A 24,372-nucleotide genomic window follows, 5' to 3' on the forward strand; every position below is an offset into this window, starting at 1 on the left:
TTAATTTCAAAACAAGTTTATTATAGCTCCTAATTAAACATGTCGCCACACGCACTGACTAAATTTTTGCGTCGCCTTGATTAAAATGCAGTGTGCATCCTCATTCACCGTACGCAACTTTCCAACACTTGGCTTCAGTCCCACATTATTCGACAATGTCACAACACCACAAAAACCCCTCGAAAATAGTGGCCAAAGCGAGGGAGAACTTCACCAAAGGTCTCACCAAAACCCTGACCCAACGCACCAACTTCCTCAAAAGTTTCTTCAAATTTTTGAAAGATAATGAAGAAGCGATTATCACGGCGATATTCCAGGACGTGCGAAAACACAGGCAAGAGTCCCGTTTGGAAATTTCCATGGCTCAGAGTCACGTCAGGTACTTGATTGATAATTTGCCGAAGTGGGTGGTTTGTGATAAACCGCCGAAGCGATGGGTGGATGTGTTGGATGGGTTGTACGTGTACAGTGACCCATATGGTGTGGTGTTGGTGATGTGTACTTGGAACGTACCGCTTTTGACGCTGCTACCAGCCGCAGGTGAGACGTTGGTGGTGGTTGGAAAAAAACATATAGTTGGAATTACGTTATAGGGGCTATCGCAGCGGGTAATTGCGTCGTGATCAAACCCTCGCACAACTCACCCAATTTGGGGCACCTTTTGGACACGACTTTACGCAAGTATTTGGACCCGGAGTGCTTCCCAGTGTTTTTGGGGAATACAGACGAAACGAAGCTTCTTCTGCAGGAACGCTTCGACTATATTTACTACACAGGGTCCACGAATTTCGGCAAAATTGTCCATTTGGCTGCGAATAAATTTCTAACTCCGACTACGCTAGAAATGGGTGGAAAAAACCCGGTTTATGTTGACCCCAGTGCCGATTTAGAGTTAGCAGCGACGAGGATAATGTGGGGGAAGTGTTTCAATTCGGGACAAACCTGTATAGCCCCAGACTACGTCCTGTGTCCCAAATCTCTCCAAAACAAGTTTGTCAAATACGCCAAAGCTGCATTGTTCCGTTTTTTCAAAAACGACCCAAATTCCTGTCCCATTGTTACCGACCAACATTTCAAACGACTGGTGGAGTTGTTGCGCGGGCTTACCATAGTAGCAGGAGGTCACACAGATCCTTTGCAAAACTACATAGAGCCGACCATTGTTGTCGACGTACCTTCGAACCACCCCATCATGCAGGAGGAAATCTTCGGACCCATTTTGCCCATTATCACTATCAACAATTGCGAAAAAGCTGTAGAGTTTATCAATGGGGGCGAAAAGCCTCTAGCTCTGTACGTTTTTACTAAAGATATGGCCGTTAAGGACTATTTTATTGACAATGTGACTTGTGGTGGCGTCACGATCAATGACACCTTGATGCATCTGATGGTCGAGGAACTACCATTCGGAGGAGTGGGGATGAGTGGTATGGGGCGCTACAAGGGTAGGGACAGTTTTGATACCTTTAGCCACAAGAAGAGCGTCCTGGTTAAAAATTCCTGGAGGATCGTCGAAAAAATCAACGAGTTGAGGTACCCTCCTTATTCGGGGCGCAAAACCAACATAGCTGCTTTATTGCTTCAGTACCGACGGGGACTATCTTTGAACTGGGTTACGTATGTTCTGGTGTTCCTGATCGGTCTCTGCGCTGGTTTTCTCCTGTATTATGTTCTTGATGTACATTTGTTGTAAGACCAATAAATAGCTCACTATTCCAGACACGTTTCCATTGCAATGCACGTGACGTCCCATAACCTAATTTAGAATCACCTTCGTCGCCACGTGCATTTCCTCTTACCCAAAAAGGCAACCATCAGCTCAGATGCACCCATCCAAGTCAGTCTAGCACAGTCTAGCCATGTCTCAACCCAGAAACCCCACCGAAGTGGTCGCCAAAGCCCGTGAGTGCTTCAAAAAAGGCCTCACCAAAAGCTTGAAGCAACGCAGAACCAACCTGAAGAACTACCTCAACTTCATCAACGAGAACCAGGAAGCTATCATCCAGACGAACTACGACGATCTTCGCCAACACCGAGAGGAGGTTCGCTTGCAGATCGGCCTTGTCGTAGCCCACGTCGAGGTTACCCTTGACAATTTGACGAAATGGGTCAAGCCGGAGAGCAAACCCAAAAGATGGGTAGATGCTTTGGATGGGTTGTACGTGTACAAGGACCCGTTGGGCGTGGTGCTCGTTGTGGGTACGTGGAATGTGACCCTCCTAACCCTAGCACCAGTAGTAGGTTGGTATTGGTTATGGTAAGAAACGGGTTTGACTATGGTTAGAATGGTTCTAGGAGCGATAGCCGGTGGCAACTGCGTCGTGATCAAACCCTCACACAACTCACCCAGTTTTGGTCAACTACTAGAGACCGTTTTGCCGAGGTACTTGGACCCGGATTGTTTCCCAGTGTTTGTAGCCGACATCGACGCAACCACTAAACTCCTGCAGGAACGGTTCGACTATTTGTATTACACAGGCGCGACCACCGTGGGCCGACTTATCCACCAGGCAGCTAACAAACACCTAACACCCGTGACGTTGCAACTGGGGGGCAAAAACCCAGTTTATATCGACGAGAGTGCCGATCTTTTCTTAACCTCCCGTCGACTCATGTGGGGGAAAACCTGGAACTCCGGCCAAATCTGTCTTTCTCCGGACTACGTCCTCTGCACTAAATCCACCCAAGACAAACTAATCAAATACTGCAAGGTCGCTTTAGACCACTTCCACAATCAAGACCCCCACTGTTGTCCCATCGTCAACGACTTCCACTTCAAGAGGCTCCAAAACCTCCTCTCAGGTCTAGAGATAGCAATCGGAGGTCGCGTCGACCCCCTAGACAACCACATCGAGCCCACTATAGCTACCAACGTCTCTCCTGAGCACCCGATCATGAAAGAAGAGGTCTTCGGGCCAATTTTGCCCATCGTACCCATCGACGGGTACAAAGAAGCAGTCGATTTCGTCAACAAGAGGGAGAAACCCCTGGCCTTGTACATTTACACCATGAAGAAGTCCATCGGGGACTACTTTCTGGAAAATACGTCCAGTGGGAGCGTGGTCGTCAATGATAATTTGACGCAGCTGATTACTGAGAGTTTGCCCTTCGGAGGGGTGGGCTATATTGGGATGGGTCGTTACAAGGGTAAGGATGGGTTTGATACCTTCGTCCACAAGAAGGCGGTCTTGGTGAAGACCACGTGTCCAATTGTGGAGAAGTTGCACGAGTTGAGGTACAGGCCCTTCGTGCCCTATAAGTTGGGTGTTGTCGAGTTTTTCTACAAATATAGGAAGGGAATCTCGTGGGGTTGGTTGGTATATGTGGGGATTTTCCTACTGGGGTGCGCGGTGGGGTTGCTGTTGTTTTATTTTGCCCATGGAATATGGGAGGAATTGCCACCCAAGTACCTAAATACATAGATAAAGGGCGAGTTGTCTCCCATAACGCGCAAGTGTTGTCATAAGTACTAAAGTACTAATTTTTTGTGATGGAAAAGAGGAGAAGTACTAAACAACTTCAATATTTTAAAACTATGTTTAAATTACTTATGTAATAGTAATAATCGCAACAGGTAAATACAATAAGTATATAATTATATTATATATTTATAACTTTGTAATAATATTTAACATTCCGTAATTAGAAATTTTAATAAACGATTTACAAATTATGTCCTTTTTTAAAGGTTCTTATGTGTTTGGATTTTACGATTTTCCGGTTTTACGATTTTGGCGATTTTTTGAGTGATTCCATTTTTCGATTTTTCGGTGTTCTTGTCAAATTAAAAAAAAAACTTTACCGGGAAAAACGAAAATTAGAAAATCCAATAAAAGTTTTAAAACTAAAAAATTGCAGAATGGTAAAATTGACGACAGAAAGAATGAAAAATCAAAAATGCAGACTCTAAAGTAAAAATTAATAATTAAAAAAGCTAAAAATCGCAAAATTGAAAAATTGACATCTGAAGAAATGAAAATGAAAATGTCTATAAATTAAAATATCGAAAAAGTGTAAAATTGTAAAATCAAAATATTGTAAAATTAACAAATCGAGAAACGGCAATGGAAAAATTGATGAAAGAAAGAAGTGAAAAACCTAAAAATTACATTGAAAAATTAAATCATGTAATCAATGATTTGAGAAATCGAAACATTTAAAAACGAAAAATAAAAATCGAAAAATTGAAAACTCGAGAAAATCAAAAAATTAAAACTGGAGCAAAAAAATCGATAATCGAAAAATCGCAAAATTGAAAAAAAAACAAAAAGAAAACATCCAAATTTTGAAAAATTGTATATTCAAAAATTATAAATCGCAAAATTGTAAAATCGAGGAAACGAAAATAAAAATCGAAAAACTTAAACATTAAACAATCGAAAAGTCCAAAGATACAAAAATGACACCTAAAAAAATTGATAAACGAAAAATCGCATATTTGGAAAATCGAAAAGCTAAAAAAAACAAAAATAAAACAAAGATATTGAAAAATTCTACAATCAAAAACCTAAAAATTAAATTGAAAAACTAAATAATGTAATCAATGAGTTGAGAAATCGAAAAATTTAAAACCGAAAAATAAAAATCGAAAAATTTAAAACTCGAGAAAATCAAAAAATTAAAACTGGAGCAAAAAATCGATAAACGAAAAATCGCAAAATTGAAAAAAACAAAAAGAAAACATCAAAGTTTTGAAAAATTGTATATTCAAAAATTATAAATCGCAAAATTGTAAAATCGAGGAAACGGAAAATAAAAATCAAAAAACTGAAAAATTAAAAATGGCAACATTAAAAAATTGAAAAATTGTAAAAGTGCAAAACCGTAAAATTCACAAATCGGGAAATTGCAAATCTGAAAATTGAGGAAATGGAAAATAAAAAATCGAAAAACTTAAACATTAAACAATCGAAAAGTCCAAAGATACAAAAATGACACCTAAAAAAATTGATAAACGAAAAATCGCGTATTTGGAAAATCGAAAAGCTAAAAAAAACAAAAATAAAACAAAGATATTGAAAAATTCTACAATCAAAAACCTAAAAATTAAATTGAAAAATTAAATCATGTAATCAATGATTTGAGAAATCGAAAAATTTAAATACGAAAAATAAAAATCGAAAAATTTAAAACTCGAGAAAATCAAAAAATTAAAACTGGAGCAAAAAATCGATAAACGAAAAATCGCAAAATTGAAAAAAAAAAAAAGAAAACATCAAAATTTTGAAAAATTGTATATTCAAAAATTATAAATCGCAAAATTGTAAAATCGGGGAAACGAAAAATAAAAATCAAAAAACTGAAAAATTAAAAATGGCAACATTAAAAAATTGAAAAATTGTAAAAGTGCAAAACCGTAAAATTCACAAATCGGGAAATTGCAAATCTGAAAATTGAGGAAATGAAAAATAAAAAATCGAAAAACTTAAACATTAAACAATCGAAAAGTCCAAAGATACAAAAATGACACCTAAAAAATTGATAAACGAAAAATCGCATATTTGGAAAATCGAAAAGCTAAAAAAAACAAAAATAAAACAAAGATATTGAAAAATTCTACAATCAAAAACCTAAAAATTAAATTGAAAAACTAAATCATGTAATCAATGAGTTGAGAAATCGAAAAATTTAAAACCGAAAAATATAAATCGAAAAATTTAAAACTCGAGAAAATCAAAAAATTAAAACTGGAGCAAAAAATCGATAAACGAAAAATCGCAAAATTGAAAAAAAACAAAAAGAAAACATCAAAATTTTGAAAAATTGTATATTCAAAAATTATAAATCGCAAAATTGTAAAATCGAGGAAACGAAAAATAAAAATCAAAAAACTGAAAAATTAAAAATGGCAACATTAAAAAATTAAAAAATTGTAAAAGTGCAAAACCGTAAAATTCACAAATCGGAAAATTGCAAATCTGAAAATTGAGGAAATGAAAAATAAAAAATCGAAAAACTTAAGCATTAAACAATCGAAAAGTCCAAAGATACAAAAATGACACCTAAAAAAATTGATAAACGAAAAATCGCATATTTGGAAAATCGAAAAGCTAAAAAAAAAACAAAAATAAAACAAAGATATTGAAAAACTCTACAATCAAAAACCTAAAAATTAAATTGAAAAATTAAATCTTGTAATCAATGAGTTGAGAAATCGAAAAATTTAAAAACGAAAAATAAAAATCGAAAAATTTAAAACTCGAGAAAATCAAAAAACTGAAACTGAAGCAAAAAAATCGATAAACGAAAATTCGCAAAATTGAAAAAAAAAACAAAAATAAAACATCAAAATTTTGAAAAATTGTATATTCAAAAATTATAAATTGCAAAATTGTAAAATCGAGGAAACGAAAAATAAAAATCAAAAAACTGAAAAATTAAAAATGGCAACATTAAAAAATTGAAAAATTGTAAAAGTGCAAAACCGTAAAATTCACAAATCGGGAAATTGCAAATCTGAAAATTGAGGAAATGAAAAACAAAAAATCGAAAAACTTAAACATTAAAAAATCGAAAAGTCCAAAGATACAAAAATGACACCTAAAAAAATTGATAAACGAAAAATCGCATATTTGGAAAATCGAAAAGCTAAAAAAACAAAAATAAAACAAAGATATTGAAAAATTCTACAATCAAAAACCTAAAAATTAAATTGAAAAATTAAATCATGTAATCAATGAGTTGAGAAATCGAAAAATTTAAAAACGAAAAATAAAAATCGAAAAATTTAAAACTCGAGAAAATCAAAAAACTGAAACTGAAGCAAAAAAATCGATAAACGAAAATTCGCAAAATTGAAAAAAAAAACAAAAATAAAACATCAAAATTTTGAAAAATTGTATATTCAAAAATTATAAATTGCAAAATTGTAAAATCGAGGAAACGAAAAATAAAAATCAAAAAACTGAAAAATTAAAAATGGCAACATTAAAAAATTGAAAAATTGTAAAAGTGCAAAACCGTAAAATTCACAAATCGGGAAATTGCAAATCTGAAAATTGAGGAAATGAAAAATAAAAAACCGAAAAACTTAAACATTAAACAATCGAAAAGTCCAAAGATACAAAAATGACACCTAAAAAAATTGATAAACGAAAAATCGCATATTTGGAAAATCGAAAAGCTAAAAAAAAAACAAAAATAAAACAAAGATATTGAAAAATTCTTCAATCAAAAACCTAAAAATTAAATTGAAAAATTAAATCATGTAGCCAATGAGTTGAGAAATCGAAAAATTTAAAAACGAAAAATAAAAATCGAAAAATTTAAAACTCGAGAAAATCAAAAAATTAAAACTGGAGCAAAAAAATTGATAAACGAAAAATCGCAAAATTGAAAAAAAACAAAAAGAAAACATCAAAATTTTGAAAAATTGTATATTCAAAAATTATAAATCGCAAAATTGTAAAATCGAGGAAACGAAAAATAAAAATCAAAAAACTGAAAAATTAAAAATGGCAACATTAAAAAACTGAAAAATTGTAAAAGTGCAAAACCGTAAAATTAACAAATCGGGAAATTGCAAATCTGAAAATTGAGGAAATGAAAAATAAAAAAACGAAAAACTTAAACATTAAACAATCGAAAAGTCCAAAGATACAAAAATGACACCTAAAAAAATTGATAAACGAAAAATCGCATATTTGGAAAATCGAAAAGCTAAAAAAACAAAAATAAAACAAAGATATTGAAAAATTCTACAATCAAAAACCTAAAAATTAAATTGAAAAATTAAATCATGTAATCAATGAGTTGAGAAATCGAAAAATTTAAAAACGAAAAATAAAAATCGAAAAATTTAAAACTCGAGAAAATCAAAAAATTAAAACTGGAGCAAAAAAATCGATAAACGAAAAATCGCAAAATTGAAAAAAAACAAAAAGAAAACATCAAAATTTTGAAAAATTGTATATTCAAAAATTATAAATCGCAAAATTGTAAAATCGAGGAAACGAAAAATAAAAATCAAAAAACTGAAAAATTAAAAATGGCAACATTAAAAAATTGAAAAATTGTAAAAGTGCAAAACCGTAAAATTCACAAATCGGAAAATTGCAAATCTGAAAATTGAGGAAATGAAAAATAAAAAACCGAAAAACTTAAACATTAAACAATCGAAAAGTCCAAAGATACAAAAATGACACCTAAAAAAATTGATAAACGAAAAATCGCATATTTGGAAAATCGAAAAGCTAAAAAAAACAAAAATAAAACAAAGATATTGAAAAATTCTACAATCAAAAACTATAAATTGCAAAATACTTAAATCGAATAAACGGAAAATAAAAAATCAAAAAACAGAACAATTCCAAAATCGAAAATTCAAAAATTTAAAATTGGAATTTTTAAAAATTCAAGAACAAAAAACCAAAAAATTGAAAAAAAACACAGATTGAAAAATTCAAAAACCAAAAAATATTTAAAATTGAAACCTCGAAAAATGGAAAATGGCAACATTAAAAAATCGAAAAATTCAAACAAAAAATTGTAAAATTAACAAATCACCAAACTGCAAATCTAAAAAACCCAAAAATTAAAAACCGAGAAAGTTAATAATTTAATTATCAATTAATTTGAAAAATCAAAAAATTGCAAAATTATGAAATTGAAGAAACGAAAAATAAAATATCGAATAAGTGAAAAATTCAAAACCAAAAAATCGAAAAATTTTAGACCAATAAACGAAGAATCGCAAAATTAAAAATCCTAAAATATGATAAATCAAAAAATTTAAAAATTGTCTATCAAAATTATAAATTAGAAAACAGTAAAATTGAAAGAACGAAAAAAAGGGAAAACTGAAAAATTCAAAAAATTGGAAATTTCAAAAGACGAAAAACTTAAAATTGATACCAATAAAAATTGATAAAAATGGCAAAATAGAAACAAGAAAAAATTAAAACACTGAAAAATTGTAAAATAAAAAACTGTAAAATTAATAAACCTAGAAATTAATGAAACGAAAGATTAAAAAAAAAAATCGAAAAACTCGAAAGCCAAAAAATCGAAAAATTTAAAATGGAAACCTAGAAAAATGAAAAATGGCAAGACTGAAAAATCGAAAAATTAAAGCAAAAATTTAAAAATTGAAACATAAAAAATCGTAAAATTAACAAATCAAAAATTGCTAAAAATCTAAAAATTGAGAAATCGAAAAACTCAAAGAATAAAAATAAAAAATCTAATATTTTGGAAAATCGAAAAATTGCAAAATTATGAAATTGAAGACGAAAAATAAAAAATTCAAAACCGAAAAATCGAAAAATTTTAAACCAATAAACGACAAATCGCAAAATTGAAAAATGTAAAATCTGATAAAACAAGAAATTAAAAAATTATTGTATGATCAAAAATTATATATTGGAAAATAGTAAAGTTGAAAAAAAGGGAAAACTGAAAAATTCAAAAATAAAAAAATTGGAAATTTCAAAAAACGAAAAATTTAACATTGAAACCAATAAAAATTGATGAACAAAAACAAAATAGAACAAACGAAAAATCAAAACATTGTGAAATTGTAAAATAAAAAACTGTAAAATGAACAAATCTAAAAATTGATGAAACCAAAAATAAAAAAATCGAAAAATTTAAAAACTCGAAAGCCAAAAAATCCAAAAATTTAAAATGGAAACCTAGAAAAATTAAAAATCGCAACATTGAAAAATCGAAAAATTGAGAAAGCGGAAAATTAAAACAACGAAATATAAAATTCAAAAAATCGCAAAACTATAAAATTATAAAATTAAAATATCGAAAAAATAGTAGAATTGAAAGAACGAAAAAAAGGGAAATTTCAAAAGACGGAAAGCTTAAAATTGATACCAATAAAATATTTATAAAAATGGCAAAAACAAGGAAAAATTAAAACGCTGAAAAATTGTAAAATAAAAAAATGTAAAATTAACAAATCTAGAAATTAATAAAACGAAAGATTAAATAAATCGAAAAATTGAAAAACTCGAAAGCCAAAACATCGAAAAATTTAAAATGGAAACCCAGAAAAATGAAAAATGGCAACACTGAAAAATCAAAAAACTCAAAGAAAAAAAATTGAAAATCGAGAAAGTTAAAAATTGAATTATCTAATATTTTGAAAAATCGAAAAATTGCAAAATTATGAAATTGAAGAAGCGAAAAATAAAAAATTCAAAACCGAAAAATCGAAAAATTTTAAACCAATAAACGACAAATCGCAAAATTGAAAAATCTAAAATCTGATAAAACAAGAAATTAAAAAATTATTGTTTGATCAAAAATAAAAAAATTGGAAATTTCAAAAAACGAAAAATTTACCGAAACCAATTAAATTGATGAACAAAAACAAAATAGAACAAACGAAAAATCAAAACATTGTGAAACTGTAAAATAAAAAACTGTAAAATTAACAAATCTAAAAATTGATGAAACCAAATAAAAAAATCGAAAAATTTCAAAACTCGAAAGCCAAAAAATCCAAAAATTTAGACCCCTAGAAAAATGGAAAATCGCAACATTGAAAAATCGAAAAATTGAGAAAGCGGAAAATTAAAACAACGAAATATAAAATTCAAAAAATCGCAAAACTATAAAATTATAAAATTAAAACATCGAAAAATCCCAAATTTGAAATTAAAAATCACGAACAACCAAAAATTGAAACATCGAAAAATTTTGAAAAATTCAATTGTTGCAAGACTGAAAAATGAAAATTAGAAAAATTGCAAAAACAAAAAACTGAAACATCGCAAAATTAATTAAATATCGAAAAATTTACAAAACCGTAAAATTGTAGGAACGAGAAATAAAAAAATAAAAAATTTGAAAATTGAAAAATAAAAACTTGAAAAACTGAAACATCAAAAAATTGAAAAAACTCGAACATTTAAGAATTCAAAAAACGCGCTCAAAAAAAAATTCTCAGAAAATAAATTAACACGATGAAAGTAATAAAATTCGATCTTGCACTAGTTTGAATTTGGGGTCAACGTGCCGTGTAGTGAATGGTTTTTGCGCCGGTGTCGCTGTTAACCAATCCGGAGTTGTTTTCACTTGGTGTAGATATGGTTGCATATACCTCCAGCCTATGGAATTTTATATCCAACCTTCCTGGTCGGTGATACGGAACCAGTGAACCATAATCAGGCGCGGATACAGGATTTCGTTCAGGGGGGGGCAATTTTTGTGTGATTTTATCTATCTACCAGAAATTCGTTCTAAACAAAAAAATTTATAAAATTTTACCTAGTATACTCATTTTCACATAACATGGGTGACATTTGGTTCTTTTTACACGTATAGTGTACAGTAGAACCTCGATAATCCTAATTCCTAATTGGGAAAAAGGTGTGTTCGGATTAACGATTTGTTCGGATCAGCAATTTTCGCAAAAATCTGAAAGGGAATTGAATAACAACTTCATACACAACTGAAAACAAACTTCAAGAAATAAACCTAAATTTTATTAAACAAAAATTAAAGAATTCTTAACCAACAATGGATAATAGATACATTCTAAAAAAATATTACTCCGTGACCATAAACACGCTATCTTTTTGAAATAAACACCCCGGGATCTATAGCCTGAAATTTTTCAGAATTTTTAGATGAATTTTTCAAAAATGAAATTTTCCATTATGTATTTGTATTACCTCCATTACGCAAATTTCGACCCATTCTCGACGATTTTCGAAATTTAACTAAATATATTTTCTTGTAGATTTTGGACCTCAGAAGTCACTTCTGGCTTCATTTCTTCGATAACTTAAACCATTTTTCCAGAATCGTCCAGTTGAAATACCGCAATTTTTAAAAATTTCGAAAAATTCGAATTTCACAGCGAATTTTCCGAAAATATTGCTCCGTTACCATAAACATGGTATATTTTTGGAATCAGCACGTCGGGATATATATCCCTGAATTTTTTCAGAATTTTTAGGAAAATTTTTCAAAAATGAAATTTTTCTCATGCAAATTTCGACCCATTTTCGATGATTTTCGAAATTTAACCAAACACTTTCTCTTGTAGATTTCGGGTCTCCGATAACTTCATCCGTTTCTCCAGAATTAGTTAATTGATTTAGTGCTTTGAAATATCGCAATTTTTAAAAAATTCAAAATATTCCATACAACATATACAGAAAGATCTTGCGTCATTTTTGGAAGTAGATGCATGTTTTCAAGTTCAGTTCGGATTGCAGAGTTTTTGTTCGGATTAAAGAGGCATGGACTTCAAATAGCCTCTGTTCGGATTACTGGATGTTGAGACAATCGTGAGTTCGGATTATAGAGGTTGTACTGTATTTACAAAATGAAATATGATTTCAAAATTTTGAAATTGGTCAAAATAAAGTACCTCGCTCGTATGTCAGGGGGGGGCAATTGCACCCATTGCCCCCCCCCTGGATCCGCGCCTGACCATAATACGACCCCATCACGCAGGAGGAAATTTTCGAACCCATGAATATTGCGAAGGGGTTTTGGGTTCACCAATTGCGACAGCTTTGATCATTTTACCTACAAGAAGAAGGTCCTGGTCAAGAATTCTTGGAGAATAATCGAGAAACTAAAAAATCCAAAAAACTTCCAAATCTAAAAACAGTTTAGCCATATCAAGACACCAAATCTCTGTTGTTCATATCGCTCTAAACACCCACCAGTAATTACATTCCAATCACTTACCCATTATCACCCAAACGTGACGTCCACACATCTATAAACAGCCCAAAACCCATTAAACATAAACAAATTTAGAATCACCTTCGTGGCTACATACAAGTCCCCTTACCCAAAAAAGCAACAAAATTCAGTCTCGCACGGTCCAGCCATGTCGCAGCAACCCAAAAACGCCTCCGAAGTGGTCACCAAAGCCCGCGATTGCTTCAAAAAAGGCCTCACCAAAGGCTTGAAGCAACGCAAAACCAACTTGAAGAACTACCTCAAGTTCATCACCGAGAACCAGGAAGCCATCATCCAGACCAACTACGAAGACCTGCGCCAACACCGAGAGGAAGTCCGCTTGCAGATCTACGTCGCCGTGGGCCACATCGAGCACCTCTTGGACAACTTGACCAAGTGGGCTAAGCCGGAAAGCAAACCCAAGAGGTGGGTGGACGCTTTGGATGGGGTGTACGTGTACAAGGACCCGCTGGGGGTGGTGCTGGTGGTGGGGACGTGGAACATGGCGCTCCTTACACTGGCACCAGTGGCAGGTGGGTATTGGTTTTGGTAAGAAAGGGGTTTGACGGTGGTTGGAATGGTTCCAGGGGCGATTGCTGGTGGTAACTGCGTCGTGATCAAACCCTCGCACCACTCACACAGTTTTGGTCAACTACTAGAGAGGGTTTTGCCGAGGTACTTGGACCCGGATTGTTTCCCGGTGTTTGTAGCCGATATTGACGCAACCACTGAGCTCCTGAAGGAACGGTTCGACTATTTGTATTACACGGGTCCGACCACCGTGGGCCGGATTGTCCACCAAGCAGCTAACAAACACCTAACTCCCGTGACGTTGCAACTGGGGGGCAAAAACCCGGTTTATATCGACGAGAGTGCCGATCTTGTTTTAACCGCCCATCGACTCATGTGGGGGAAAGCCTGGAACTCGGGCCAAATCTGTCTTTCTCCGGATTACGTCCTGTGTACTAAATCCACCCAGGAGAAACTAATCAAACACTGCAAGGTCGCTTTAGACCGCTTCCATAAACAAGACCCCCACTGTTGTCCCATCGTCAACGATTTCAACTTCAAGAGGCTCCAGAACCTCCTCTCAGGGCTCGAGATTGCTATCGGAGGTCGCGTCGACCCTTTAGACAACTACATCGAGCTCACCGTGGCCACCAACGTCTCTCCTGAGCACCAAATCATGAAAGAGGAAGTCTTCGGACCGATTTTGCCCATCGTACCCATCGAGGGCTACAAAGAAGCCGTCGATTTCATCAACAAGAGGGAGAAACCCCTAACTATGTACATCTACGCCACGAAGAAGTCCATCAGGGACTACTTTCTGGAAAATACGTCCAGTGGGAGCGTGGTCATCAACGATAACTTGATGCAACTGACTACGCAGAGTTTGCCCTTCGGAGGGGTGGGCTATAGTGGGATGGGTCGGTACAAGGATAAGGATAGCTTTGATACTTTCGTCCACAAGAAGGCGGTCTTGGTGAAGACCACGTGTCCGATTGTGGAGAGGATGCACGAGTTGAGGTACAGACCCTTCGTGCCCTATAAGATGGATGCCGTCGAGTTTTTCTACAGGTATAGGAAGGGAATCCCGTTGGGATGGTTAATCTACGTGGGGATTTTCCTACTAGGGTGCGTGGTGGGGTTGCTGCTGTTTTATTTCGCCCATGGGATTTAAGACGGGTTATAATGGTGAAGGGTTAATGAAGTATTTAAATTGTATCGATTGACTCACAAAATAATATATGTTAAGATAAATGTTTACCAGTGCATTTAGTTGATTAATATTCCATTCGCGTTCACTTTCAAGTCAAATAAAACTACGATATTAAAAGGGTAGAATCTTCAATGTTATTACGCAGTTTTAGAGCGGCAATAAATTATTACAGCGACGGCGAACAAAGCATTCCTTTTAGAGCAAAATGTGTCAAAATGGAAAGTGGAATACTAATAAGAATCGATAGGTGATGATGTATGCTTTCGATGGAGTATGAATTTAATGCAGCATGCATCGCTCACTCATAAATATAATATATACAGAGTGTCGTTTTAATGCTTACTTAAATCAAACTTGATTTAAAATAAAACACTTAGTACAACCATTGTTTAAGTATATTATAGTTGGACAACCTAATACAAATTTTACTTCGCCTAAATAGTGAGCTTTAGGACAAGGAATCCAGGGGCGTGGGACAAAATTTTTCGTCAACGCGCATTTTCACTACAGTGAGCCAACGTATTAGATTTATTTTACTCTACATCAGATGGCGCCATCAAACATTAGCAAAGGCAAACACCCTTCACTCTGCTCTTATACGAGGAGTTATCCATAAATCCATAATTAACATTGTTCCGTAAACAGTAATGTGTATAAACATATATGTACAAAATATGAAAATATACTTGACATAAAAAATATGAAGCAACGCGTTGTAACGTGATACGAAAGAATTGTATTTAAATGAATTTGACGCCTATTTTTATTTGACAATATCTGAAGACTGACAGAAACTTACCAAGGGTTTTTAAACTGGTATAATTGTTTAGTTTTACAAGATTAAAACAAGATTTTAAGTAAAATTTAGATTCGTGGTGTTACAAAAATATTAACACAAAATGAAAATATATATTCAAAGTAAATAACAGAATGACATAAATTTTCGGCGTTGACATTACAAATAATTACAAGACAGAAAAAAACGCATGAAGAACTTAAGAGGCATGTTTGTAATATCGAGTTGTTAAAGGTTGCTTTGAAGACTGTTTGTTTCTATGAAAATCAATTGCTGTCTTCCGACGTTTTGGTAGATTTTGTTTCAAAAATACGAGATAACTAATTGTTTCTTGAACTAGTTTCCGCAACTTCTAAAATTTAAAAAGGACACGCCGTTCTGCTGTAATAAAATCTAGAATAAGGTCAAAATTTTACAATAGTATATCCTCCGTTTACGGTTTATGCATCCGTGTCGAGTTTTCACCTTAGACATCAAGATTTTTGGAAAAAAAATCAACATTTTCCAATTTATAATGTTATTTAAATTTTAAAAAGTAGCATAGTCCTGATTTATAAATACGCTATTGGGATTTTTTGGCTTGTCGATTTCTCGATTTTTCAACTTTAAATCTCTCAATTTTTCAATATTTCAATTTTGGGTTTCTCCGATTCTTCCATTCTTCAAATTTTCTATTTCTCGATTTTTTTATTTTTCGATCTCTCAATCTTTCGATGTTTCAATGATACGATTTCTCAATTTTTATCCCCTTCAATTTTACGGTTTTTAAATATTTCGATTTCTCAATTTTTTAATTTCTCAATTTTTTGAACATTTCTTTCGGTTATGAGATTTTTCAATATTTCAATTTTTAGACTTTTCGATTTTTGAATTGATGGATTTTTTTTGATTTCTCGATTTTTTACTTTTTGGATTTTCAATTTATTGTAAACTTTGGATTTTTCAATTCTGCGACTGTTTAATGCTTCGATTTCTCAATTTTTCAACTTTTCGATGTTTTAATTTTTCATTTTTTAAAATTCTAGGTTTTTCGATATCTCGAGTTTTCAATTCTTCTATATTTCAATTTTTCAATTTTTCGATTATTTTAATTTTCGATTTTCCAGTTTTTCTTTTTTAAAATTTCGATGATTCAATTTTTTAATTTCTCAGTTTATCGAATTCAGATATTTCGTGGTTTTGATTCTTCAATTTCTCAATTTTTCAATTTTTAACTTTCCTTTTCGGCTTCCGACTCCTCAATTTCTCGATCCTCCGATTTTTCGATTTCTCGAAGTCTCAGTTTTTGAATTTTTCGATGTTTAGATTTTTGGATTTCTCGGTTTTTCGATTTTTTTCTTTTGAGCTTTTCAATTTCTGGATTTTCCAATTTTTCAATGTCCCGATTTTTCAATTTTTCAAATTGAATTGGATTTCTCGATTCTTCAATTTTGCGATATTTTAATTATTCAATGTTTTAAATTTTAGATTTTTCGATTTCTCGATTTTTGACTTTCCAGTTCTTCAGAATTTAAATTTTTCAATTTTTCAAATTTTTGCGTTAAATTTTCAGTTTTCTGATTTCTCAATTAATCTATTTTTGATTTTCTCACTTCTCAAAGTTTCGATTTTTCAGTGCTTCAATTCGTCGATTTTTCGACTTCGCTTCATTGGTTTTCAAATTTCTCAATTTTTGGATATTTCTTTCAGTTTTGATATTTTTCAATACTTCGATTCTTAGATTTTTCGACTTCTATTTTTTACTTCCCGAGCGTAAGCAAAGGAAGTATTGTAATCGAGTCCGTCGGCCGACTCTCTACTTTTACATTTTCTCGATCTTTCATGACCCCTAGAAGACGAAGAAATAGGTCTCCCATTTCCGTCTGTCTGTCCGTCTGTCCGTCTGTCCGTCTGTCCGTCCGTCTGTCCGTCTGTCCGTCCGTCTGTCCGTCCGTCTGTCCGTCTGTTGTCCCGGATTTTTATTAGACAGATAATCTCCGAAAGTACTCGACCGATTGTTGTGAAATTTTGTACTTATATTAAGAATATCATGTAGATGGTAAAACGCTAACCAAAATTTGTCTAATCATCCCCACCACTAATGCGATGACGTCACTTCAAAATTGTACATAGTAAATGGGTTTTCAATTGTATAAAATAACATAGTCCTACACATGTTGTTTACAACTCTGAATCGACTTTTCTCCCGAAACGTCCAGATTTTTGGAAAAAAAATCAAAATTATAAAACAACATTTTGAAATTTAATTTTTAATCTGCTAACCAGAATGCTTTGAAATGTTGCAGATGTTTTAAGGCTATAAAGAGCATCATAAATCTTTAGTCAAAAAATATTTGCTTATCCCCTCCAAAAACTTGATGACGTCAGCTCCAAAGTTTGTGGAATAAATCATATCTAAAATGTACAAAATATGATGAGTCTGTACTTGTGATCTATCACTCCATTCATATTTTTTGGATTTGCATATACAGGGTGACTCAAAAGAATTAATGAATGCGTAAATATATTTTATTGATTTAATCAGGAACTACAAAACCGAATGCTCTGAAATCTTGCAGATGTTTTAAGGTCATAAAGAGCATAATAAATGTTTAGTCAAAATATATTTGCTTATCCCCTCCAAAAACTTGATGACGTCAGCTCGAAAGTTTGCCGAATAAATCATATCTAAAATGTACAAGATATGATGAGCCTGTACTTGTCATTTATCACTCCATTCATATTTTTTGGATTTGCATATACAGAGTGACTCAAAAAAGTAAAGAGCATAATAAATTTTTAGTCAAAATATATTTGGTTATCTTCTACAAAAAACTGATGACGTCAGCTCAAAAGTTTGCCGAATAAATCGTATCTAAAATGTACAAAATATGATGAGTCTGTACTTGTGATTTATCATTCCATTCATATTTTTGGATTTGCGTATGCAGGGTGACTCAAAAAAATTAATGAATGCGTGAATTTATTTTATCGATTTAATCAGGAATTACAAAACCGAATGCTTTGAAATCTTGGGAATATTTTAAAGTTATTATAAGCATGGTAAACTTTTGTTCAAAATGTATTTGTTCATCCCTCCTAAAAAAATTGATGACGTCACCCTTAAATTTTGCTGAATAAATCCTATCTAAAATGCAAAAAATATGATGAGTTTGTACTTGTGATTTATCATTCCATTCATATTTTTTAGATTTTCTTAAGAGGTGGTTCAAAAAAATTAATGAAGTCAATTTATTTTATTGATTAAATTAAAGGCAACACTTATTATTAGTATTACACCCCAACCAACCCAATTTGGTAGACACAAAATTTGTTAAAGGAAAAACTCGGTTGAAACATAAGGGTAGCACGCTTATTTACATCGATTTTAACATTACAGACCTGCATTTGTTTTATGCGTTCACTTGGTTCCGCGAATGTGAAATAGACATGTTTATAATCAACCAAATGTGAATTTCACCGTCAAGAATTAAAATAAAACCCAATGTTTTATATAATAAGCGGAAGTCGAAGCAATAAAACCGATGGTCGTTTTGTTTACAGTTTCTCTGTTTGACTCTCACGTATGCTGTTACGCTTGTCATCTTAAATTAAGAATGTTTATACATAAACGACTTTCAGTTGCCCCTCATATTACTAGACAGCGGATTTCTGTCGGGCTACGACGTGCTGGATCGCCGGGTGATAGATAATCACTGAATTTAATCGGTACTAATTCCATAAATATAATTAACGATTTATTAATCAAACGGCTAAGTAAATGAGAGCGGGAATTAACAGCAGAGTGCAACGAAACAGCGTTATTCTAATCTCAAATAAACGAAGTGCAGTCCACAACCGCAATGAATTCGCATCCCGTACGAGCCGTACCGAGTTTGGCCTTGCCTAGCCCGACAGAAATCCGCTCTCTAGATATTACACACCGGCGCCGCATACGTGAGTAAATTGTTTCGTTATTTTATTGATTATAAGAAATCAATATTCAAAACGACCCAATTCATTTTCCCAAAAATTTGGGAATACAATAATTTTATTCTTAGTATTACACTACATCTATCCCAACTGATATACGTGTCCTTGCAAAAATGTTGATGACGTCATCACATTTTTTTTTTAAATTCCCACTACAAAAATGTAATGAGAAAAAAAAAACACAATAGGCATGCAGTCGTCAAGTTTCCGACAGCGAGGGAAGTACTGTCTAAACTCTTTAGACCAATTTTTTAAGTTTGCGATTTTTCGACTCTGCTTTTTTGACTTTTCTGTTTCTCAATTTTTTAATTTCCTAATTTTTGGATATCGTTCAATTTTGTGATTTTTCAGTTTTTCGATTTCTCAATTTTAACTTTTCAATTTTTAAATTATTAATTTTTTTCGATTTTTTGAGTTTTCAGTTTTTCTATATTTCAATTTTTCAATTTTCGGAATTTTTAAATTTTCGATTGTCCAATTTTTTTTTCGATTTTCCAATTTTCGATGTTTCGGTTTTTGAATTAACCGACTGTTCAATTTCTCGATTTTTAAATTTTAGATTTTCCAATTTTTGTTTTTTCATATTTGAATTTTCCAATGTTTTAAATTATCGATTTCGAGGATTTACTGTGTTACAGTAGAATAGTCATCAGTCATTACTCATCAAGAACGATTATTGCTGTGCGTTAAAATGCCTACATATTGATAAGCATGTACATACAAGACGCATTTAAGGCTGTTTTAAGTTTGCTACATTTAATTTTGGCGATTTTAAATTTATTTCTTGATGTCTAAATCGTATATATTTAAATGGTGGTAAATAATTTGTGATAAAATGCATTTTAGTTTCAAAGATAATATGTATTTAATGATTTGACTACTGTTAATAAAAAAAAAAATACTAAGAAGATGTTCATATTGTATTAATTTTGTGTTCATAGTTTGATGATAACCCATAGTTATATAACAGCTTAATTTAAATTTACCTACCTTTCGCAGTGCGCAAGACAAATTTAACTGCGTCAAGGTTGGTGACTGGAATATCACGATCATCACTAATTCACTATAATACTACAGAGTGTTGACAAAACTTCACCCTATCTCACACTATCTTATTAACTAATCAACTAATAAAAAATTAAAAATTCGCAACACCTACCCTATAATTAAATCAAATGAACTCTGCCGTATCTATGCAACCAGTAATACACCCATGCGCATTAATGGCACGCGTCAAACATCGAACCGACACCCCATATCCCAAATCCCCTCGTAATTTAAAACTCGCTACCTCCACCTGACAAGGCGTGACGGGTGTCGGAATTTCATGAATTTTTGAGGCGCATTCTCAGGGAAAAATCGAACTTGACGTAATGCGTTATGAGCGCTTCCGATAGAAACGGAATGTAAGCGGGCGATTCTTGGAGTGTTTAATAAAGTGTTGGTAGCTTTACGGTTGGTGCGACGTCGCTGAAAGGGCAAGACAGGCACAAAAGGGCTGTATATCACCGAGACAAAGTGGAACAAATCCGGGAGGACAGCGTAATTTGTGGCGCGGGGATTTTCGGAATATGGGCGCGTTGCGTGACGTAATGGGAGGCGTGAATAGGGGATGGTATTGTGCGGCGGAGGTTGGGAGGTATGGGTGTGATGCAGGGAGTCGGGATCGGGTTTGGGGGAAGTTTTGTTTGGGGGTGGTGAGATAGTTTCGGGTCGGTTGTTTTATGTTGTGGAAGTTTTACATGGGGTTGGGGATTATGAAGGTTTTTATGCGGGAATGTTGATATTGGTTGGACGATAAGGGGTGGACTTAGGTGGATTTAAATGAAAAAGTCTTGATAGCTTCGTATTTTTTCCTTTTTTTCCTTTTTCAGTTTTAATTTTTTTTATTTATTCTTTCGGTTTTTCGATTTTTTAGTTTTTCAATTTTTCGAACAACATGGAAAAATATCAATCTGAATACATTTGCCCTTTTCGTGGAAAAATTAAAAATCGAGATTAGAAAAAATTAAGAATCACGAAAATGAGCACATAAGAATCGAGGAACTTCGAAAATTTCAAAGGGTATTTAAAAATTCATAAGTTGAAAAACCGAAAAATTGAAGATTTTCAAATTGAAAACTAAGAATTTCAAAATGAAAATCGGATATTTAAAAACCACCAAAGGACTAACTGAAAAACCGAAAAAATTAAAAATCGAAAAATTAGAAAATGGGAAAATTGCAAATCGAAAAACTGAAAACTGGAAAAATGAAAATTAGAATATTTAAAAATTGAAAAATTGAATATTGAAAAATTTAAAATTGAGAACTCGGATAATTGTAAATAAAAAAAATTGAAAATCAGAAATTGAAAAATTCAAAAATTTTAAATTAAAAACACGAAAAATAACAATAGATTGAAAAATCCAAATGATAAAAAGTGTAAAAACTGAAAGTGGAAAAGCTGAAAATTGCACAAGTTGAAAAATCGAAAATCTTAAAAATTTTAGATCCTTAAAATCCGCAAGTCCTCAAATCCTCAAATCCCCAAAATCTCCAAATCCCCAAAATACAAATAATTAAAAACTCGAATACTTGTAAACCAAAGATGCGAAATGAAAAACGAAAAACTCAAAATCGAACAGTGTAATGATTGACAAATCAAGAAAGTGAATGCGAAAAGTTGAAAATCCAAAAGATTAAAGTGAAAACTCGAAAATTTTGAAACTTCAAAGTTGAGAAATCGAAAAATTGCAAATCGAGAAACTGAAAAATAAAAGAATTCAAAAATTCTAAAGTTGAAAAATTAAAAATTTAAGGTCATAAACTCGAATAATTGATAATCAAAAAGCGGAAAACCCGAATAATTCCAAAACGAAGACTAGTAAAATGGAAAATTTGAAAAAGGAAAATCAGAAAAATGGAGAAACTAAAAAACTGTAAACTTAAAAATTGAAAAATCAAAAAAATGAAGAAACGGAAGAAACGGAAAAATTGCAAACTTAAAATATGAAAAATCAAAAAATTTTAAATTGAATAAAAATCGGAAACAAAAAATTCAAAAGCTGGAAAATCAAAATAACAAATTCAGAAGTTGAAAAACGAAAATCTCAAAACTTTTAGATCCTCCAAATCCTCTGGTCCTCAAAACACTAAAATCTTCAAATCCTCAAAACTACAAAATCTTCAAATCCTCAAAATCCTTAAAACATCAAATGCTTTAAATCCTCAGTTCCTGAAAACACCAAACTCCTCAAATCATTGAATCCTCAAAATTTCCAAATCCGCAAAACACCAAAAATTGAAAATTCGAATAATTTTGAATCAAAAATTGGAAAATCAAAATAATAAAATATGTACAAACTGGGAAATTTAAAATTTGAAATTTTGAAAATCCATAAGTTTAAAACTGAATAATCAAAACTTTTTAAAATTCGAAAATTGAAAACTCAAAATTTTAAATTAAAAACACGAAAAACAACAGATTAAAAAATCGGGAACAAAACTTCCAAAAACTGAAAATCTCAAAACTTTTAGATCCTCAAAATCCTCACATCGTCAAAACATCAAATTGCTGAAATCCTCAAAACACCAAATTTTTCAAATCCTCAAAACACCAGAATCCTCAAATCTTCTAATCCTCAAACCAAAATCTCCAAATCACCAAATTCCTCAAATCTTGTACACATTAAAATTCCCAAATCCTTGAATTTTCAAAATCTCCAAATCCTCAAAACAATAAAATTCTCAAATCCTCGAAATAACAAAATCCTCAAATTCTCAGATCCTGAAAATTCTCAAATTCTCAAAACACCAAATTCCTAAAAACTTCAAACCACCAAAATCCTCAAATCGTCAGAACACCTAAATCCTCAATTACTTAAAACAACGAACTCCTCAATTCCTCAAAACACCAAAATCCTCAAATTTTCAAAATTCTCAAATCCTTGAAATCTCAAAATTTCCAAATCCTCAAAACACCTAAAAATTGAAAACTGGATTAATATTGAAAATCCAAACGTTCAAAACTGAAAACTCAAAAATTTAGTTTTTTTTCAAAACTTCGAAAGTTGAAAAGTCAGAAAAATTTCAAACCGAGTTCAAACCGAGCAAATAATTTTGAAAATCCAAAAGTTTAAAATTGAAAACTCAAAAATTTTAACAAATTTTTAAAAATTCTAAAGTTGAAAATTCAGAAAATTTCAAACCGAGCAATTGAAAATCATGAAACTGGAGAAACGAAGAGTTCGAAAATTCAAAAGTTGAAAATTCAAAAATTTAAAATTAAAAATTCGAATAATAATTGAAAATTAAAAAACGGTAAACTCGAAAAATTGCTAAACGAAGACTAGTAAAATGGAAAATTTGCAAAATAAAATTCCGAAAAGGAATTATGAAATTCAGAAAAATCAAGAAGCTGAACAATTCCAACCTTAAAAATTAAAAAATCAGAAAATATTAAACTGAATAAAACTCCAATAGTAATCAATCGAAAAATTTTAAATTAAAAACACGAAAAATAACTGAATGAAAAATCGGGAACAAAAAATTCAAAAACTAGAAAATCAAAAAATTGAAAAATTCAGGAGTTGAAAAAACCAAAATCTCAATCAAAATTTTTAGATCCTCATCATCCTCTGATGCTCAAAATACCAAAATACTCAAATCGTCAAAACAACAAAATCCTCAAAGTCCTCAAATCACCAAATTTCTCACATCCTCAAAACATCAAAATTTTCAAATTCTGAAAACATAAAAATTCTTAAATTCTGAAAATATCAAACTGCTCATATCCCCAAAACACCAAAATCCCCAAATCCTCAAAACGTCAAAATCCTCAAATCTTCGATACTCCAAAATCCGCAAGTCCTCAAAACGACAAAATTCTTAAATCCTTAAAACACGAAAATCCTGAGATCCTCAAAACATCAAAATCCTCAAATTCTCAAAACTTCAAAACATTAAAATCCTCAAATCCTCAAAATCTTCAAATGCCCAAAATACTAAAATCCTCAAATCCTCAAAACACCAAAATCACCAAATCCTCAAAACATCAAAATCTTCAAATCGTTAAATCCTCAAAATCCTCAAATTCTTAAATCCTCAAAATTTCCAAATCCTCGAAACACCAAAAAATTGAAAACTCGAATGATTTTGATTGAAAATTTTGGAAAATCGAAAGAATAAAGTATGTACAAACTGAGAAATTTTAAGTTTGAAATTTTGAAAATCCAAAAGTTTAAAATTGA

General features: G+C 31.9%; 4 protein-coding genes across 5 annotated transcripts in view; all 4 read left to right on the forward strand.

Moving 5' to 3' along the window:
- The window catches only part of LOC135132064 (synaptotagmin-15-like), a 205,920-nt gene that overhangs the window by 154,139 nt on the left and 27,409 nt on the right, over positions 1-24,372 (forward strand). The window lies entirely within an intron of this gene.
- LOC135132468 (aldehyde dehydrogenase family 3 member B1-like) lies at positions 85-1,695 on the forward strand. Its single transcript, XM_064060578.1, has 2 exons — positions 85-540; positions 594-1,695. The coding sequence occupies exons 1-2, from the start codon at positions 156-158 to the stop codon at positions 1,691-1,693; spliced, it is 1,485 nt and encodes a 494-aa protein (XP_063916648.1). The 5' UTR covers positions 85-155; the 3' UTR covers positions 1,694-1,695.
- LOC135132467 (aldehyde dehydrogenase, dimeric NADP-preferring-like) lies at positions 1,855-3,504 on the forward strand. The gene is made up of 2 exons (XM_064060577.1): positions 1,855-2,241; positions 2,296-3,504. The coding sequence occupies exons 1-2, from the start codon at positions 1,860-1,862 to the stop codon at positions 3,420-3,422; spliced, it is 1,509 nt and encodes a 502-aa protein (XP_063916647.1). The 5' UTR covers positions 1,855-1,859; the 3' UTR covers positions 3,423-3,504.
- On the forward strand, positions 12,583-15,118 carry LOC135132249 (aldehyde dehydrogenase family 3 member B2-like). Its single transcript, XM_064060273.1, has 2 exons — positions 12,583-13,187; positions 13,242-15,118. Exons 1-2 carry the CDS (start codon positions 12,803-12,805, stop codon positions 14,333-14,335), a joined length of 1,479 nt encoding a protein of 492 aa, XP_063916343.1. The 5' UTR covers positions 12,583-12,802; the 3' UTR covers positions 14,336-15,118.

The sequence above is a fragment of the Zophobas morio genome, unplaced genomic scaffold (assembly GCF_036711695.1).
Source record: "Zophobas morio isolate AGI-343-1 ecotype UQ-CSIRO unplaced genomic scaffold, CSIRO_AGI_Zmor_V1 ptg000021l, whole genome shotgun sequence".
In the NCBI taxonomy this organism is placed as follows: domain Eukaryota; kingdom Metazoa; phylum Arthropoda; class Insecta; order Coleoptera; family Tenebrionidae; genus Zophobas; species Zophobas morio.

What these genes read in the sequence shown, in the direction of transcription:
- LOC135132467 (XM_064060577.1), top strand. Translation starts at nt 1,860, where the DNA reads ATGTCTCAACCCAGAAACCCCACCGAAGTGGTCGCCAAAGCCCGTGAG. An exon ending in AACCCTAGCACCAGTAGTAG is followed by an intron (nt 2,242 to 2,295) that starts GTTGGTATTGGT and finishes GAATGGTTCTAG; the next exon opens with GAGCGATAGCCGGTGGCAAC.
- LOC135132249 (XM_064060273.1), top strand. Translation starts at nt 12,803, where the DNA reads ATGTCGCAGCAACCCAAAAACGCCTCCGAAGTGGTCACCAAAGCCCGC. An exon ending in TACACTGGCACCAGTGGCAG is followed by an intron (nt 13,188 to 13,241) that starts GTGGGTATTGGT and finishes GAATGGTTCCAG; the next exon opens with GGGCGATTGCTGGTGGTAAC.
- LOC135132468 (XM_064060578.1), top strand. Translation starts at nt 156, where the DNA reads ATGTCACAACACCACAAAAACCCCTCGAAAATAGTGGCCAAAGCGAGG. An exon ending in GACGCTGCTACCAGCCGCAG is followed by an intron (nt 541 to 593) that starts GTGAGACGTTGG and finishes ATTACGTTATAG; the next exon opens with GGGCTATCGCAGCGGGTAAT.